The sequence below is a fragment of the Oncorhynchus mykiss genome, chromosome 3 (genome assembly GCF_057628025.1).
Source record: "Oncorhynchus mykiss isolate SJ-2025 chromosome 3, ASM5762802v1, whole genome shotgun sequence".
NCBI classification, from domain to species: Eukaryota; Metazoa; Chordata; class Actinopteri; order Salmoniformes; family Salmonidae; genus Oncorhynchus; species Oncorhynchus mykiss.
This window is the reverse complement of record NC_143024.1, coordinates 18643587-18661007: the sequence shown is the minus strand read 5'-3', so window position 1 is coordinate 18661007 and position 17421 is coordinate 18643587. Positions and strand designations below refer to the sequence as shown.

The 17421-nt window shown below is 41.8% G+C and overlaps 1 protein-coding gene across 1 annotated transcript in view; it reads left to right on the top strand.

Moving 5' to 3' along the window:
* The first annotated feature begins 522 nt into the window (after nucleotides 1-522).
* LOC110520792 (cingulin) overlaps nucleotides 523-17421 on the top strand; it is a 28647-nt gene continuing 11748 nt past the window's right edge. The window contains exons 1-4 of the mRNA XM_036967443.2: nucleotides 523-722; nucleotides 7585-8614; nucleotides 8728-8813; nucleotides 8914-8983. Of these exons, the coding sequence (XP_036823338.2) occupies nucleotides 7586-8614; nucleotides 8728-8813; nucleotides 8914-8983 (1185 nt within the window). The 5' untranslated portion in view covers nucleotides 523-722; nucleotide 7585. The remainder of the gene's footprint in view (nucleotides 723-7584; nucleotides 8615-8727; nucleotides 8814-8913; nucleotides 8984-17421) is intronic.

Here is a 17421-nt window from a genome sequence, read left to right as displayed (position 1 = left end):
AGAACAAATATTTTTTCAAAATAAGAAAATATTTAATTTGTGTTGAGAATTTTCTATAGGGAAAAGAGTCGAATGGCCATTTCAGTGGTTGATTCAAATTAGTAGAATAAACTGTCCCCTATGCCTCTATCCTAATTGCCAATAATCGGTCATAATGTTTGCTAAAGGCGCCCTCTGCAGGGGATCTGGTAGATCAAGTGGAACGGTTACCCTTTGGGATGGTTGGAATTTGAGGAGCGCAAACTGATTAATGCCACAAGTTGTGATGCGTTTCGTTTGTTTCTGCAATAGCTTACCTCTTTCTTAGCAGTTAAAACATATATTATGACAAACACAGCACTAGGCATTTTCATTCACAAAGTTTTTTATTTATATTTATGTAGACCACTGAAAGACGTCTCTCCTGAGTCAATGTATCACAGATTGACAGACAGACTCACCAATATTCAAAGCGGGCGCTGTCTAGAGCACCGCCTACTGCTATGTGCTCAACCAATACCTGTATTCCCTCTAGCGGGGCTAGGCATCGGTCACAAAGGTAACAGGTTGGAGCTGCATTTAACGAATTTATCTGTCTGTCTCGAATTATGGATATGCTCTGCTCTTTCAGAAGTATTTTCTGTCAGATTTAAACATCTGTATTAACACCAAGTAAAACAACAGAAGATGACTCGAAAGTCGAAAATAAATTGATGAATTGTACTACTTTGACCAAATAGCAGGTATGTTTCTGGATGTTGTTTAGTTAGCAAGCTAGCTAACCCAGACAGCTAAATTAACTAGCTAGTTATGACAGTAGCTTGGGGTTAGCTTGCTAGCTCTAGCTGGTTGGCTTGCGCAATACAGACACATAGCTAGCTAATACATTTGTCCACTCCGTCTTTAAACACTTGCTCTCTTGTTGGTGTCTTACCCTAAGTTTACTTTTAATGGTGGCGAAACGGTGCTGGGTAACGTCACTCAGAATTCAAAGGCCACGGAGCAGGTGTATCTTTGCATTGCCTCGTCTAGATCTCTCCCGTAGTGGTATTCTCATTTTAAACCACGTGTACCCATCTGTCAATGTCAGTTATTTGACGCTTTCTCGGAGCTCATCTTCAACAACTTTGCTCACTGCCTCTCTTCTCCCAAGTTTCGCTAACGCTAGATGATACTATGACGCATACACTGAGGAATTCAATGTAGCCAGCGAACTCTGTTCAAAAGAGACCCAACGTAAGTTATCTAAGCTATTTACCATTCTCTGTCATTTTATTAGCCAACATTCAGTGATTACACATGGACATGTGGCCTACAGAAAGTACCCACTGGCCAGGGTGTTGTCTCATATCTGATGCAAGATCGCAAGTGTTAGATGGCTTGATAAATGATGTTATGAATTTAAACTTGACATTGATGTCTATGCATTATTTTGTCTGTTAGTATGTAGAATTTAACACAGCAGTGTATTGATGACCGATGGGAGAAAGCTCAGCCTGAGGGACATGTTTTACTGTTGCCACAGGCACAGAGTGAGAGAGAGACTGACAGAGGGAGTGACAGAGAGAGTGATGAGACTGTTTACAAATTGGATGCTCTTAGAGCGAGACCCTGAAGTGTGCAGGTAGGTGTGTAAGGGGGATGTTTACTGAGCAACACAGTGTGGAATGTGGGTGACTGGAGGGGTGTATTAGGTGCTTCTATTTGGTGTTTGTGTTCTATTTGGCAACACTGAAGTCTTTGTTATGCCAATGGGTGCCATTAGACTCAGAGAGGAAGAAATGGCTGGTTGTTTGAGTGTGAGAGGAGTGGAAAAGGGTTTGGTCTAAGTCAAGAATGTAATGAAGAGACAGAAGGGATGAATTGCCAATCACCAAGGAAACCGTCTTAACTGAAGGACTGTCTTGGGGACCCAAGTTGGTGTGTTATTTACATTTTCTAATGACAGCAGCATTAATGTGGAAAGTCTTTGGTATTTCAGCCACTCATGACTGACAGTCATCAGTAGGGCCCTATAAAATCTGTGTTGTGGATGGAACACAGAATCTAGACACTAAAATGGAATTCAACAATATTTGAACAATGTTTTGTTTTTCTATTAAAGTGTGATTTTGAGTGAACCTGAATAAACTGCGAAAAATGGAAACCTAGAAAAACTAATCGGAGAAATCAGGCAAAAAATAAACCAGATTTTACAGGGCCCAACATCAGTCATGATATGTAATCTATTTGTGTCTCCACAGAAGGAGACAGTCACACACATGTAAGGCCATCCTCTTTCAGGTGCTTTCACTGAAGCACAGAAGCCTGTTGGTCTTAACCTCAGACAAGTATCCACAGTCAATCTCTGTTGCAGGTCCGGTCAGCTGCCTCATCATGTACTTCTCTCCAGAGAGAGAAACAGAGATTTGGAACCCAGGGGAGGGTTAGAGAGAGAGATGGCGGGATAGAGAGAGGTTAGGTGGATGGAGGGAAGGCTGGAGAGTTTAGAGAAATGGATGAATGGAGGGAGTGATAGAGAGGTTAGGAAGATGGATTGAGGGATAGAGAGAGGTGGGAGGGAAGGATAGAGAGTTTAGAGATGGCGGTAGGGATAGAAAGGTTAGGATGGGAGGGATAGCGAGGTTATGGAGAGGGAGGGAGCGATAGAGAGGTTAGGGGAGGGAAGAATGGAGGGATAGCGAGAGGTTCGAGAGATGAACAGGTTAAAGAGATGGAGGGAGGGTCAGGTGCAGAACAGTGATATAAGTGAGGCAGACAGACTGAGGGAGAGCTGGAGAGGGCCAGGGGGAGAAGAGTGTTGCGCTCCCAGCGTTTCTGCCCTCATTTTCTGCTCCACATCGTTTGGACAATAGGATGGGCTCACCCTCTTTCCCCTGACTGTCTCCCCTGGCCCTCTCCTCTCAACTGTACCCTTTCACTGCTTAGCAGCTGAACTGGCCTGTTGGAAGTGGCTTGACACATTGACACAGACAGATAGATAGAAAGGGAGGTGGAATGAGAGAGAAAGGGAGGTGGAATGAGAGAGGGAAGTGGCTGGGGTCCACTACTGTGTTCCTGTTATGTTTGGTCCTATTCACTGTCAGTTCTCCCTGCTGAGACTGGGCCTCTGTCTCACACACGCAGGCGCACAAGCAAGCAGTGTTTCCCAATATGTTTCAGTACCAGGGACAGGCAAGCAATGCCCCTCCCTCCTTAGAATAGCCAAGTGCCTAGATTAAACTGTAGAATGGAGTAAATCAATGTCAGGAGGTCAGCAACATACTCCCAAGGACCAGGGGTTGAGAAACACTGCTTTAAACTCAGCCTCTACAACTGATTATGGATGATTAGCCTCTGCATGCAGAAAGAAGGGTTGGTGTTGAATGTCCTTTGTATCTGTTGACCTATATCTGAAATAGATATCCTAGGCTTTCTGTGGTCTGCTGTCTGAAAGACCAGACTTGTAGCTGGCTTTCTGTGGTCCTCTGTCTGAAAGACCAGACTTGTAGCTGTCTTTGGGACATCTTCACCACTACTTGCCACTTGGCCATTAGGTGGTGTGTGTGACTGCGTGTGTGACTGTGCGTGTGTGTGACTTTGTGCACGTGTTACGGTCGTCTGCACTAATGTACAGTGACGGGGGATTTTTCAATGGCATGCTTTGGATGTCTGTCTTAGGGCGAGGGATGTGCTAAGTGATGAGCTGAACTGTACACACACTGGAGTTGTAATGACAAAGGCATTTTGGGTTATGATTAATTGTCATGCAAATGGCCACGGTTATTGTAATTTTTGTTGCAAAATGTTTTGAGCTTATTATGCATCTGTAAAAATGAGTTAGGACTAGAGGTCGACCGATTATGATTTTTCAACGCCGATACCGATTTATTGGAGGACTAAAGAAAAGCCGATACCGCTTAATCTGCAGATATATATATATATATATATATATATATATATATATATATATATATATATATATATATATATATATATATATATATATATATATATATATTTGTATTTGTAATAATGACAATTACAACAATATTGAATGAACAAAAACTACTCTTTTATTTTAACTTAATATAATACATCAATAAAATCAATTTAGTAGGTTCAATTTGGATAAAACAAAGTGTTGGAGAAGAAAGTAAAAGTGCAATATGTGTCATGTAAAAAAGCTAACATTTAAGTTCCTTGCTCAGACCATGAGAACATATGAAAGCTGATGGTTCCTTTTAACATGAGTCAACATTCCCAGGTAAGACGTTTTCGGTTGTAGTTATTATAGAACTATTTCTCTCTATACCATTTGTATTTCATATACCTTTGACTATTGGATGTTCTAATAGGTACTTTAGTATTGCCAGCCTAATCTTGGGAGTTGATAGGCTTGAAGTCATAAACAGCGCAATGCTTGAAGCACAGCGAAGAGCTGCTGGCAAAACGCACGAAAGTGCTGTTTGAATGAATGCTTACAAGCCTGCTGCTGCCTACCACCGGTCAGTCAGACTGCTCTATCAAATCATAGACTTAATTATAATATAAGAACACACATAAATACGTTATGTAGGTCATTAATATGGTCATATCCGGAAACTATAATTTCAAAAACAAAACGTTTATTATTTTAGTGAAATACGGAACCATTCCGTATTTTATCTAAGGGGTGGCATCCATAAGTCTAAATATTGCTGTTACATTGCACAACCTTAAATGTTATGTCATAATTATGTAAAACACAATTTCCCTAGTTAATATTGCCTGCTAACATGAATTTATTTTAACTAAATATGCAGGTTTAAAAAATATATACTTCTGTGTATTGATTTTAAGAAAGGCATTGATGTTTATGGTTAGGTACATTCCTGCAACAATTGAAAAAAAATGCGCATTTGCGGAAAAGAACAATCATTGCAGGAATGTACCTAACCATAAACATCAATGCCTTTCTTAAAATCAATGCACATAAGTATATATTTTTTAAACCTGCATAGTTTGGCGAAGTTGGCTGTCTTTGTTAGGAAGAAATGGTCTTCACACAGTTCTCAATGAGCCAGGCCGCCCAAACTGCTGCATATACCCTGACTCTGTTGCACAGAACGCAAGAGAAGTGACACAATTTCTCTAGTTAAAAAAATTCATGTTAGCAGGCAATATTAACTAAATATGCAGGAGGTTTAAAAATATATACTTGTGTATTGATTTTAAGAAAGGCGTTGATGTTTATGGTTAGGTACACATTGGTGCAACGACAGTGCTTTTTTTGCGAATGTGCTTGTTAAATCACCTGTTTGGTGAAGTAGGCTGTGATTCAATGATAAATCAACAGGCACCGCATCGATTATATGCAACGCAGGACAAGCTAGATAAACTAGTAATACCATCAACCATGTGTAGTTAACTAGTGATTATGTTAAGATTGGTTGTTTTTTATAAGATACGTTTAATGCTAGCTAGCACCTTACCTTGGCTCCTTGCTGCACTCGTGTAACAGGTAGTCAGCCTGCCACGCAGTCTCCTCGTGGAGTGCAATGTAATCGGCCATAATCAGTGTCCAAAAATGCCCGGTTACCGATTGTTATGAAAACTTGAAATCAGCCCCAATTAATCGGCCATTCCGATTAATCGGTCGACCTCTAGTTAGGACATACCTAATGAATACCACACAGCTTGGTGACACCCCTGTCTCCAAAATGAATGAGACAAATGAACCTGCTCCTTCCGACTGTGCCTTTCTGGTTGTAAAATAATTAGAATCTTTCCCACTTCATTTAAAAATAGTTTATGCAATAGAAGTTTTTCTATCTACTTGAATATAAAGTTGAATCCCCTTTCTACTAAAATGTATGTATTATAACGATTATTTTTAGTTCAAGGTTGTCCTTTAACTGTCGATTACAACGTTATACGATAATTCTGACAAGCCTAACACACACCCATCCCCTAGTCAGATTGACAGATTAACCTCAACGTCTTAGTCATTTTGTCATACTCATATATCATCTGTCTGTACTGTAATGTTATGAGCATCCCCACCCCAAACTACTTCCTATGGCTATGCTCATATCATTACAGTACAGACATGATATATGTATATATGACAAAATGACTGAGGTTGAGGTTAATCTGCCAATCTGACTAGGGGATGTGTGTGTGTCTCCTCTCTCGTCCTGATAGCCAGGGCTTTGATTTATACTGATTTATACTGGACACCATGTATAAACTGCACCAAGGTCTTTACTGATGCTCTTTACAACACCACTGATCACCTGTGAGTGTGTGGGCCTGCTTGTACACAGTTCATTCCAGAGTGTGTATGAGGAGTGCAGGGCTTCCTATCCACAGGAACAAGAGCTTGACATTGGTGTTATCACCACCATGACACACACTGATGAGAGGAAAAACTGTGTACGCTCTTTTTGTGAGTCAGTGAGGGAGGCAGCGGGAGAATGAAAGTTTGTCTGTATGTGAAAGAGGGAGCGAATGAGAGAAGGTAGAGAAGGGTGGTAACTGGGTTAGTGCCTGGTGTTGTAGTTGGTTGGTTATAAGTGCAAAGGAGACATGTTAATGAGGCATGCTGTGTAATGACCTAGTGATGACAGCTGACCATGTTAATGAGGCATGCGGTGTAATGACCTAGTGATGACAGCTGACCATGTTAATGAGGCATGCAGTGTAATGACCTAGTGATGACAGCTGACCATGTTAATGAGGCATGCAGTGTAATGACCTAGTGATGACAGCTGACCATGTTAATGAGGCATGCGGTGTAATGACCTAGTGATGACAGCTGACCATGTTAATGAGGCATGCTGTGTAATGACCTAGTGATGAGAGCTGACCATGTTAATGAGGCATGCGGTGTAATGACCTAGTGATGACAGCTGACCATGTTAATGAGGCATGCTGTGTAATGACCTAGTGATGAGAGCTGACCATGTTAATGAGGCATGCAGTGTAATGACCTAGTGATGACAGCTGACCATGTTCAAGCATGCAGTGTAAACCATGATTCAGGCTAGTGATGACTGCTGACCATGTTAATGAGACTTACTGAGGGAAACAGAAGGAGGATCCTTCACAAGGACTGGCTATGGATCATGTGTGATTACACATAAAGATCCTAGATTGAGGAAGGAGTCTCACCTTTGCTGTGCTGGTTGGGCAGGGCTGGCCTGGCCTAGGCAGGGATTTCTAAAGAAGAGGAAAAACTAAACCAACTGGAAGTCAAGAGAGAGAGCAAGAGAGTACACGTACGGGGAGCCAGAGAGTGGGAGGTAGGGTGTGTGTGTTTCCAGGTTAATGAATAATGAAGGTCACTATGAACAAAGTCCATTCTAAAGCAACTCCACTGAGACTCATTCTCTCACACACCTTTGTAACTTGCAAACCCAATAGAAACACACACAGTCCACCCTCTTTCTGTGTGTCTGCATGACATTCATACCAGTCAGATATTCAGTTGAAAACAATATATTACTGCTGTCACATTCACTTCTTTAAAGTATAACACTTGGAATAGCTGTATTAATATTGTCTTTCCCCCTCTCCACTTTCTCTCCCCTTTCCCTGTCTCTCCTCCTCCGCCCTGTCCCCTCTCGCTCTCTCCCTCCCCAGTATGAGTACTCCGTCAGGTCGTAAGAGCCCCGTGGACTACGGGGTTCAGATCCGCTTCATCAACGACTCAGGAGGGGGGCTCCCCTCGACCCAGCTGAGATCCAAGCCCCCCTCCACCTCTAAGTACGGGGTGGCTGTCAGGGTCCAGGGCATCGCTGGACAACCCTATGTGGTTATGAAGGACGGGGGCCCAAAGGGAGATTCGTATGGGGTGCAGCTCCGTACCCACTACCCCCCGGGTTACGGCAGTCTGCCCCGCAGGAGAGACCGAGAGGAGGGAGGGGGAGAGGGGGGAGGAGGGCAGGGAGGGGAGTTACGCAGGGCACAGTCACATGGTTCATTACTGGAGAGTGAGGGGGGAGGAGGATTTGGGAGACCACCAGGGGATGGGAGGTCTGGTAGCTATGGGAACCTGGATGGAGGGATTGGGGTCGCGGAAGAGAGAACGTATAGAGGAGGGGTGAGGGAGGGGGGTAAGGGGAGGAATATAATGTGTGGGTCATATCAGTCTGGGCTCAACGGGTCACTGGGGAGGGGAGGGGGGAGTCAGTATGCCCCTGACCTCCACCCTTCCCAAACAGAGCAGCCCCCCCTGACCATGGCACACCCCCACCCCCAGAGCCTTCCTTACCCAGCACACCCCCACCCCCAGAGCCTTCCTTACCCAGCACACCCCCACCCCCAGAGCCTTCCTTACGCAACACAGCCCCACCCCCAGACCCCCGTCAACAGACTCATCAGTAGGTTTGACGGCAGCAGCAGTACCAGAGAACAACAGAGGGGGTGCTCTCCTGTAGCAGAGGACCCTAGAAACACCATCTCCTCTTCCCTCGCCCCCAACCCCTACTCATCCCCTTCACCCTCTCTCACCCCCAATCCCTACTCCTCCCCTCCCTCCTCCACTCACAGCAGCCTGGGGCGGGTCCAAGGCTCCGTCAGCAAGGCAACACCCCACCCAGCCAATCAGTGGGCTCCGCCGGGGAGGTTTGTCGCTGTGGAGACGCTGTCAGCCAATCGGACAGACCCGCTGGTAAGAGACTGGACAGGAGGGGAGAGCGGTTACTAACTAGTATACTTAGCTAGTACATTATCAATACCTCCAGTAAAGTTTAAAAACATACTAACACTGAGCTCTGTCTAAAGGTGACCCCTGACCTGCTTCAGAGTTCAGAGGTCACCAGTGAGGAGGAGCAGGTCATGCAGACCATCTACAGTGTCCTCAGAGAAGGGTAGAGCATTTATCTTACGGTGTCATTCAACATTAATTTAGGCCAGTTATCAACATCCTTCTGACCATGTGTGTTTGACCTGTTGTTGTTAACCCCTCAGGACCAGTGAGAGGGACTCAGTCATCAGACACAAAGTCAGGGTGATCTTCCAGAAGATCCAGGGACTCAAGGTACTTGAATATACAGTGCCTTCGGAAAGTATTCAGACCCCTTGACTTTTTCCATGTTTTTGTTATGTTACAGCCTTATTCTAAAATGGATTAAATAAAACATTTTTCTCAGCAATCTACACACAATATCCCATAATGACAAAGAAAAACAGGTTGTTAGAATTTTTGTTTTTACATAGGTATACAGACACTTTCTGTTAGCAAGCCTCCTTCGGGGACATACCCAAGAAGAAGAGGCTGTAATCGCTGCCAAAGGTGCTTCAACAAAGTACTGCGTAAAGAAAGGGTCTGAATACTTATGTCAATGTGATATTTCAGTTTATTTTTAATACATTTGCAAAAATGTCTAAACCTGTTTTTGCTTTGTCATTATGGGGTATTGTGTGTAGATTGATGGAAAACAACAATTGAATTCATGTCAGGATGACGCTGTAACATAACAAAATATGGAAAAGTGGGGGTCTGAATACTTTCCGAATGCACTTTAGTAGTATTCTAATATACACCTCAAGGTACTTATCTACAGTGAGCTCCAAAAGTATTGGGACAGTGTCACACTTTGGATGTTCAGATAGAATAGAATATGTTTCTAAACTCTTCTACATTCATGTGGATGCATAGTCCTGAATTAATATTTCATCATTTTTTATTTGACCTTTTATTTAACTAGGCAAGTCAATTAAGAACAAATTCTTATTTTCAGTGACGGCCAAGGAACAGTGCCTTGTTCAGGGGCAGAACTCAGCTCAGGGATTCGATCTTGCAACCTTTTGGTTACAGGTCCAACACTCTAACCACTAGGAGACCTGCTGCCCCATAATGATGAGTGAGAAAGTTAGACTCACATATCATACCCCTCTGCTAACCTCTTACCATTACAATAACAAGGGAGGTTAACATTTTATATCATACCCCTCTGCTAACCTCTTACCATTACAAAAACAAGGGAGGTTAACATTTTATATCATACCCCTCTGCTAACCTCTTACCATTACAATAACAAGGGAGGTTAACATTTTATATCATACCCCTCTGCTAACCTCTTACCATTACAATAACAAGGGAGGTTAACATTTTATATCATACCCCTCTGCTAACCTCTTACCATTACAATAACAAGGGAGGTTAACATTTTATATCATACCCCTCTGCTAACCTCTTACCATTACAATAACAAGGGAGGTTAACATTTTATATCATACCCCTCTGCTAACCTCTTACCATTACAATAACAAGGGAGGTTAACATTTTATATCATACCCCTCTGCTAACCTCTTACCATTACAATAACAAGGGAGGTTAACATTTTATATCATACCCCTCTGCTAACCTCTTACCATTACAATAACAAGGGAGGTTAACATTTTATATCATACCCCTCTGCTAACCTCTTACCATTACAATAACAAGGGAGGTTAACATTTTATATCATACCCCTCTGCTAACCTCTTACCATTACAATAACAAGGGAGGTTAACATTTTATATCATACCCCTCTGCTAACCTCTTACCATTACAATAACAAGGGAGGTTAACATTTTATATCATACCCCTCTGCTAACCTCTTACCATTACAATAACAAGGGAGGTTAACATTTTATATCATACCCCTCTGCTAACCTCTTACCATTACAATAACAAGGGAGGTTAACATTTTATATCATACCCCTCTGCTAACCTCTTACCATTACAATAACAAGGGAGGTTAACATTTTATATCATACCCCTCTGCTAACCTCTTACCATTACAATAACAAGGGAGGTTAACATTTTATATCATACCCCTCTGCTAACCTCTTACCATTACAATAACAAGGGAGGTTAACATTTTATATCATACCCCTCTGCTAACCTCTTACCATTACAATAACAAGGGAGGTTAACATTTTATATCATACCCCTCTGCTAACCTCTTACCATTACAATAACAAGGGAGGTTAACATTTTATATCATACCCCTCTGCTAACCTCTTACCATTACAATAACAAGGGAGGTTAACATTTTATATCATACCCCTCTGCTAACCTCTTACCATTACAATAACAAGGGAGGTTAACATTTTATATCATACCCCTCTGCTAACCTCTTACCATTACAATAACAAGGGAGGTTAACATTTTATATCATACCCCTCTGCTAACCTCTTACCATTACAATAACAAGGGAGGTTAACATTTTATATCATACCCCTCTGCTAACCTCTTACCATTACAATAACAAGGGAGGTTAACATTTTATATCATACCCCTCTGCTAACCTCTTACCATTACAATAACAAGGGAGGTTAACATTTTATATCATACCCCTCTGCTAACCTCTTACCATTACAATAACAAGGGAGGTTAACATTTTATATCATACCCCTCTGCTAACCTCTTACCATTACAATAACAAGGGAGGTTAACATTTTATATCATACCCCTCTGCTAACCTCTTACCATTACAATAACAAGGGAGGTTAACATTTTATATCATACCCCTCTGCTAACCTCTTACCATTACAATAACAAGGGAGGTTAACATTTTATATCATACCCCTCTGCTAACCTCTTACCATTACAATAACAAGGGAGGTTAACATTTTATATCATACCCCTCTGCTAACCTCTTACCATTACAATAACAAGGGAGGTTAACATTTTATATCATACCCCTCTGCTAACCTCTTACCATTACAATAACAAGGGAGGTTAACATTTTATATCATACCCCTCTGCTAACCTCTTACCATTACAATAACAAGGGAGGTTAACATTTTATATCATACCCCTCTGCTAACCTCTTACCATTACAATAACAAGGGAGGTTAACATTTTATATCATACCCCTCTGCTAACCTCTTACCATTACAATAACAAGGGAGGTTAACATTTTATATCATACCCCTCTGCTAACCTCTTACCATTACAATAACAAGGGAGGTTAACATTTTATATCATACCCCTCTGCTAACCTCTTACCATTACAATAACAAGGGAGGTTAACATTTTATATCATACCCCTCTGCTAACCTCTTACCATTACAATAACAAGGGAGGTTAACATTTTATATCATACCCCTCTGCTAACCTCTTACCATTACAATAACAAGGGAGGTTAACATTTTTTGCGGGCTAAGATATTTATGCGTCTAACTTTCTCACTTATCATTATTCACGATTCATTCAGGATTATCCAAAATCATGGTAGTATTTAGAAACATTATATTCTTATTTACAATAAAAGTAACTCCAAAATGACAATACATTATTTACCATTCATTTCTATTTGACAAAAAATTATAAAACGATGCCAAAACAAACAACAAATGCGTCCAACAAGTTTGATGTAATCATTGTTTTCTATGAATATGGGACCAAATACTAAACGTTTTACTACTTTTTAATACACAAGTGAATTTGTCCCAATACTTCTGGTCCTCTAAAATGGGCTATCTACAAAAAGTGCTGTAATTTCTAAACGGTTCACCTGATAGGGATGAAAACACCCTCCAATCAAAGCTGACAGTCTGCACTTTAACCTCGGAGTCATTGTATCATTTTAAATCCAAAGTACAGAGCAAAAAATAAAACAATGTTACTGTCCCAATACTTTTGGAGCTCTCTGTACATCTCCATACACCTCAGTAGTACTCTAATACACATCTCTATACACCTCGGTAGTACTCTAATACACATCTCTATACACCTCAGTAGTATTCTAATATACAGTACCAGTCAAAATGTTGGGCACACCTACTCATTCCAAGGTTGTTCTTTATTTTTACTATTTTATACATTGTAGAATAATAGTGAAGACATCAAAACAATGAAATAACACATGGAATCATGTAGTAACCAAAAAAGTGTTAAACATCAAAATATATTTGAGATTCTTCAAAGTAGCCACTTTGCCTTTGACAGCTTTGCATACTCTTGGCATTCTCTCAACCAGCTTCATGAATTAGTCACCTGGAATGCATTTCAATTAACAGCTGTGCCTTGTTAAAATTTAAGTTGTGGAATTTCTTTCCTTAATGCGTTTTGAGCCAATCAGTTGTGCTGTGACAAGGTAGGGTTGGTATACAGAAGATAGCCCTGTTTGGTAAAAGACCATGTCCATATTATGGCAAGAACAGCTCAAATAAGCAAAGAGAAATTACAGTCCATCATTACTTTAAGACATGAAGGTCAGTCAATACGGACATTTTCAAGAACTTTGAACGTTTCTTCAAGTGCAGTCGCAAAAAACATCAAGGGCTATGATGGAACTGGCTCTCCGCCACAGGAAAAGAAGATCCAGAGTTACCTCTGCTGCAGAGGATGTTCATTAGAGTTACCAGCCTCAGAAATTGCAGACCAAATAAATGCTTCAGAGTTCAAGCACGTACACATCTCAACATCAACTGTTCAGAGGAGACTGCGTGAGTCAGGCCTTCATGGTCGAATTGCTGCAAAGAAACCACTACTAAAGGACACCAATAAGAAGAGATTTGCTTGGCTGAGAAACACGAGCAATGGGCATTACGAAATCTGTCCTTTTGGTTCCAACCGCCGTGTCTTAGAGAGACGCAGAGTAGGTGAACCGATCTTCGCATATGTGGTTCCCACCGTGAAGCATGGAGGAGGTGTGATGGTGTGGGGTGCTTTGCTGGTGACATTGTCGGTGATTTATTTATAATTCAAGGCACACTTAGCCATGCTGGTTAACAGAGTTCTGCATCTAAATGCCATCACATCTGGTTTGCGCTTAGTGGGACCATCATTTATTTTTTTCAGGACAATGACCCAAAACACACCTCCAGGCTGTGTGAGGGCTATTTTACCAAGAAGGAGAATGATTGAGTGCTGCATCAGATGTCCTGGCCTCCACAATCACCTGACCTCAACCCAATTGAGATGGTTTGGGATGTTGGACCGCAGGCTGAAGGAAAAGCAGCCAACAAGTGCTCCTTCAAGACTGTTGGAAAAGCATTCCTCATGGAGCTGGTTGAGAGAATGCCAAGAGTGTGCAAAGGGTGGCACATTTTGAAGAATCTCAAATATAAAATATTTTGATATGTTTAATACTTTTTTGGTTACTACATGATTCCATATGTGTTATGTCATAGTTTTGATGTCTTCACTATTATTCTACAATGTAGAAAATAGTAAAAATAAACTCTTGAATGAGTAGGTGTCCAAACATTTGACTGGTACTGTGCATCTCTGTACACCTCCGTAGTACTCTAATATACATCTCCGCGGTACTCTAATATACATCTCTGTAGTACTCTAATATACATCTCTATACACCTCCGCGGTACTCTAATATACATCTCCGCGGTACACTAATATACATCTCTATACACCTCCGCAGTACTCTAATATACACTGCTCAAAAAAATAAAGGGAACACTTAAACAACACAATGTAACTCCAAGTCAATCACACTTCTGTGAAATCAAACTGTCCACTTAGGAAGCAACACTGATTGACAATAAATTTCACATGCTGTTGTGCAAATGGAATAGACAACAGGTGGAAATTATAGGCAATTAGCAAGACCCCCCCCCCCCCCCCAATAAAGGAGTGGTTCTGCAGGTGATAACCACAGACCACTTCTCAGTTCCTCTGCTTCCTGGCTAATGTTTTGGTCACTTTTGAATGCTGGCGGTGCTTTCACTCTAGTGGTAGCATGAGACGGAGTCTACAACCCACACAAGTGGCTCATCCAGGGTGGCACATCAATGCGAGCTGTGGTAAGAAGGTTTGCTGTGTCTGTCAGCGTAATGTCCAGAGCATGGAGGCGCTACCAGGAGACAGGCCAGTACATCAGGAGACGTGGAGGAGGCCGTAGGAGGGCAACAACCCAGCAGCAGGACCGCTACCTCCGCCTTTGTGCAAGGAGGAGCAGGAGGAGCACTGCCAGAGCCCTGCAAAATGACCTCCAGCAGGCCACAAATGTGCATGTGTCTGCTCAAACGGTCAGAAACAGACTCCATGAGGGTGGTATGAGGGCCCGACGTCCACAGGTGGGGGTTGTGCTTACAGCCCAACACCGTGCAGGACGTTTGGCATTTGCCAGAGAACACCAAGATTGGCAAATTCGCCACTGGCACCCTGCGCTCTTCACAGATGAAAGCAGGTTCACACTGAGCACATGTGACAGACGTGACAGTCTGGAGACGCCGTGGAGAACGTTCTGCTGCCTGCAACATCCTCCAGCATGACCGGTTTGGCGACGGGTCAGTCATGGTGTGGGGTGGCATTTCTTTGGGGGGCCGCACAGCCCTCCATGTGCTCGCCAGAGGTAGCCTGACTGCCATTAGGTACCGAGATGAGATCCTCAGACCCCTTGTGAGACCATATGCTGGTGTGGTTGGCCCTGGGTTCCTCCTAATGCAGGACAATGCTAGACCTCATGTGGCTGGAGTGTGTCAGCAGTTCCTGCAAGAGGAAGGCATTGATGCTATGGACTGGCCCGCCCGTTCCCCAGACCTGAATCCAATTAAGCACATCTGGGATATCATGTCTCGCTCCATCCACCAACGCCACGTTGCACCACAGACTGTCCAGGAGTTGGCGGATGCTTTAGTCCAGGTCTGGGAGGAGATCCCTCAGGAGACCATCAGGAGCATGCTCAGGCGTTGTAGGGAGGTCATACAGGCACGTGGAGGCCACACACACTACTGAGCCTCATTTAGACTTATTTTAAGGACATTACATCAAAGGTGGATCAGCCTATACTGATGTAGTGTGGTTTTCCACTTAAATTTTGAGTGCGACTCCAAATCCAGACCTCCATGGGTTGATACATTTGATTTCCATTGATCATTTTTGTGTGATTTTGTTGTCAGTACATTCAACTATGTAAAGGAAAAAAGTATTTAATAAGAATATTTCATTCATTCAGATCTAGGATGTGTTATTTTAGTGTTCCCTTTATTTTTTTGAGCAGTGTACATCTCTATACACCTCCACGGTACTCTAATATACATCCTTATACACCTACGTAGTACTCTAATATACATCCTTATACACCTACGTAGTACTCTAATATACATCCTTATACACCTACGTAGTACTCTAATATACATCTCTATACACCTCCGTGGTACTCTAATATACATCTCTATACACCTACGTAGTACTCTAATATACATCTCTATACACCTACATAGTACTCTAATATACATCTCTATACACCTCCGTAGTACTCTAATATACATCTCCGCGGTACTCTAATATACATCTCTATACACCTCCGCGGTACTCTAATATACATCTCTATACACCTCCGTGGTACTCTAATATACATCTATACACCTACGTAGTACTCTAATATACATCTCTATACACCTACGTAGTACTCTAATATACATCTCTATACACCTCCGCGGTACTCTAATATACATCTCTGCGGTACTCTAATATACATCTCTATACATCTCTGCGGTACTCTAATATACATCTATACACCTACGTGGAACTCTAATATACATATCTATACACCTACGTAGTACTCTAATATACATCTCTATACACCTCCGTGGTACTCTAATATACATCTCTATACACCTACGTAGTACTCTAATATACATCTCTATACACCTACGTATTACTCTAATATACATCTCTATACACCTCCGTGGTACTCTAATATACATCTCTATACACCTACGTAGTACTCTAATATACATCTCTATACACCTCCGTGGTACTCTAATATACATCTCTATACACCTACGTAGTACTCTAATATACATCTCTATACACCTACGTAGTACTCTAATATACATCTCTATACACCTCCGTGGTACTCTAATATACATCTCTATACACCTCCGTAGTACTCTAATATACATCTCTATACATCTCCGCGGTACTCTAATATACATCTCTGTAGTACTCTAATATACATCTCTATACACCTCCGTGGTACTCTAATATACATCTCCGCGGTACTCTAATATACATCTCTATACACCTACGTAGTACTCTAATATACATCTATACACCTACGTAGTACTCTAATATACATCTCTATACACCTACGTAGTACTCTAATATACATCTCTATACACCTCCGTGGTACTCTAATATACATCTCTGCGGTACTCTAATATACATCTCTATACACCTCCGCGGTACTCTACTATACAGTGGGGAGAACAAGTATTTGATACACTGCCGATTTTGCAGGTTTTCCTGCTTACAAAGCATGTAGAGGTCTGCAATTTTTATCATAGGTACACTTCAACTGTGAGAGATGGAATCTAAAACAAAATCCAGAAAATCACATTGTATGATTTTTAAGTATTTAATTTGCATTTTATTACATGACATAAGTATTTGATACATCAGAAAAGCAGAACTTAATATTTGGTACAGAAACCTTTGTTTGCAATTACAGAGATTATACTTTTCCTGTAGTTCTTGACCAGGTTTGCACACACTGCAGCAGGGATTTTGGCCCA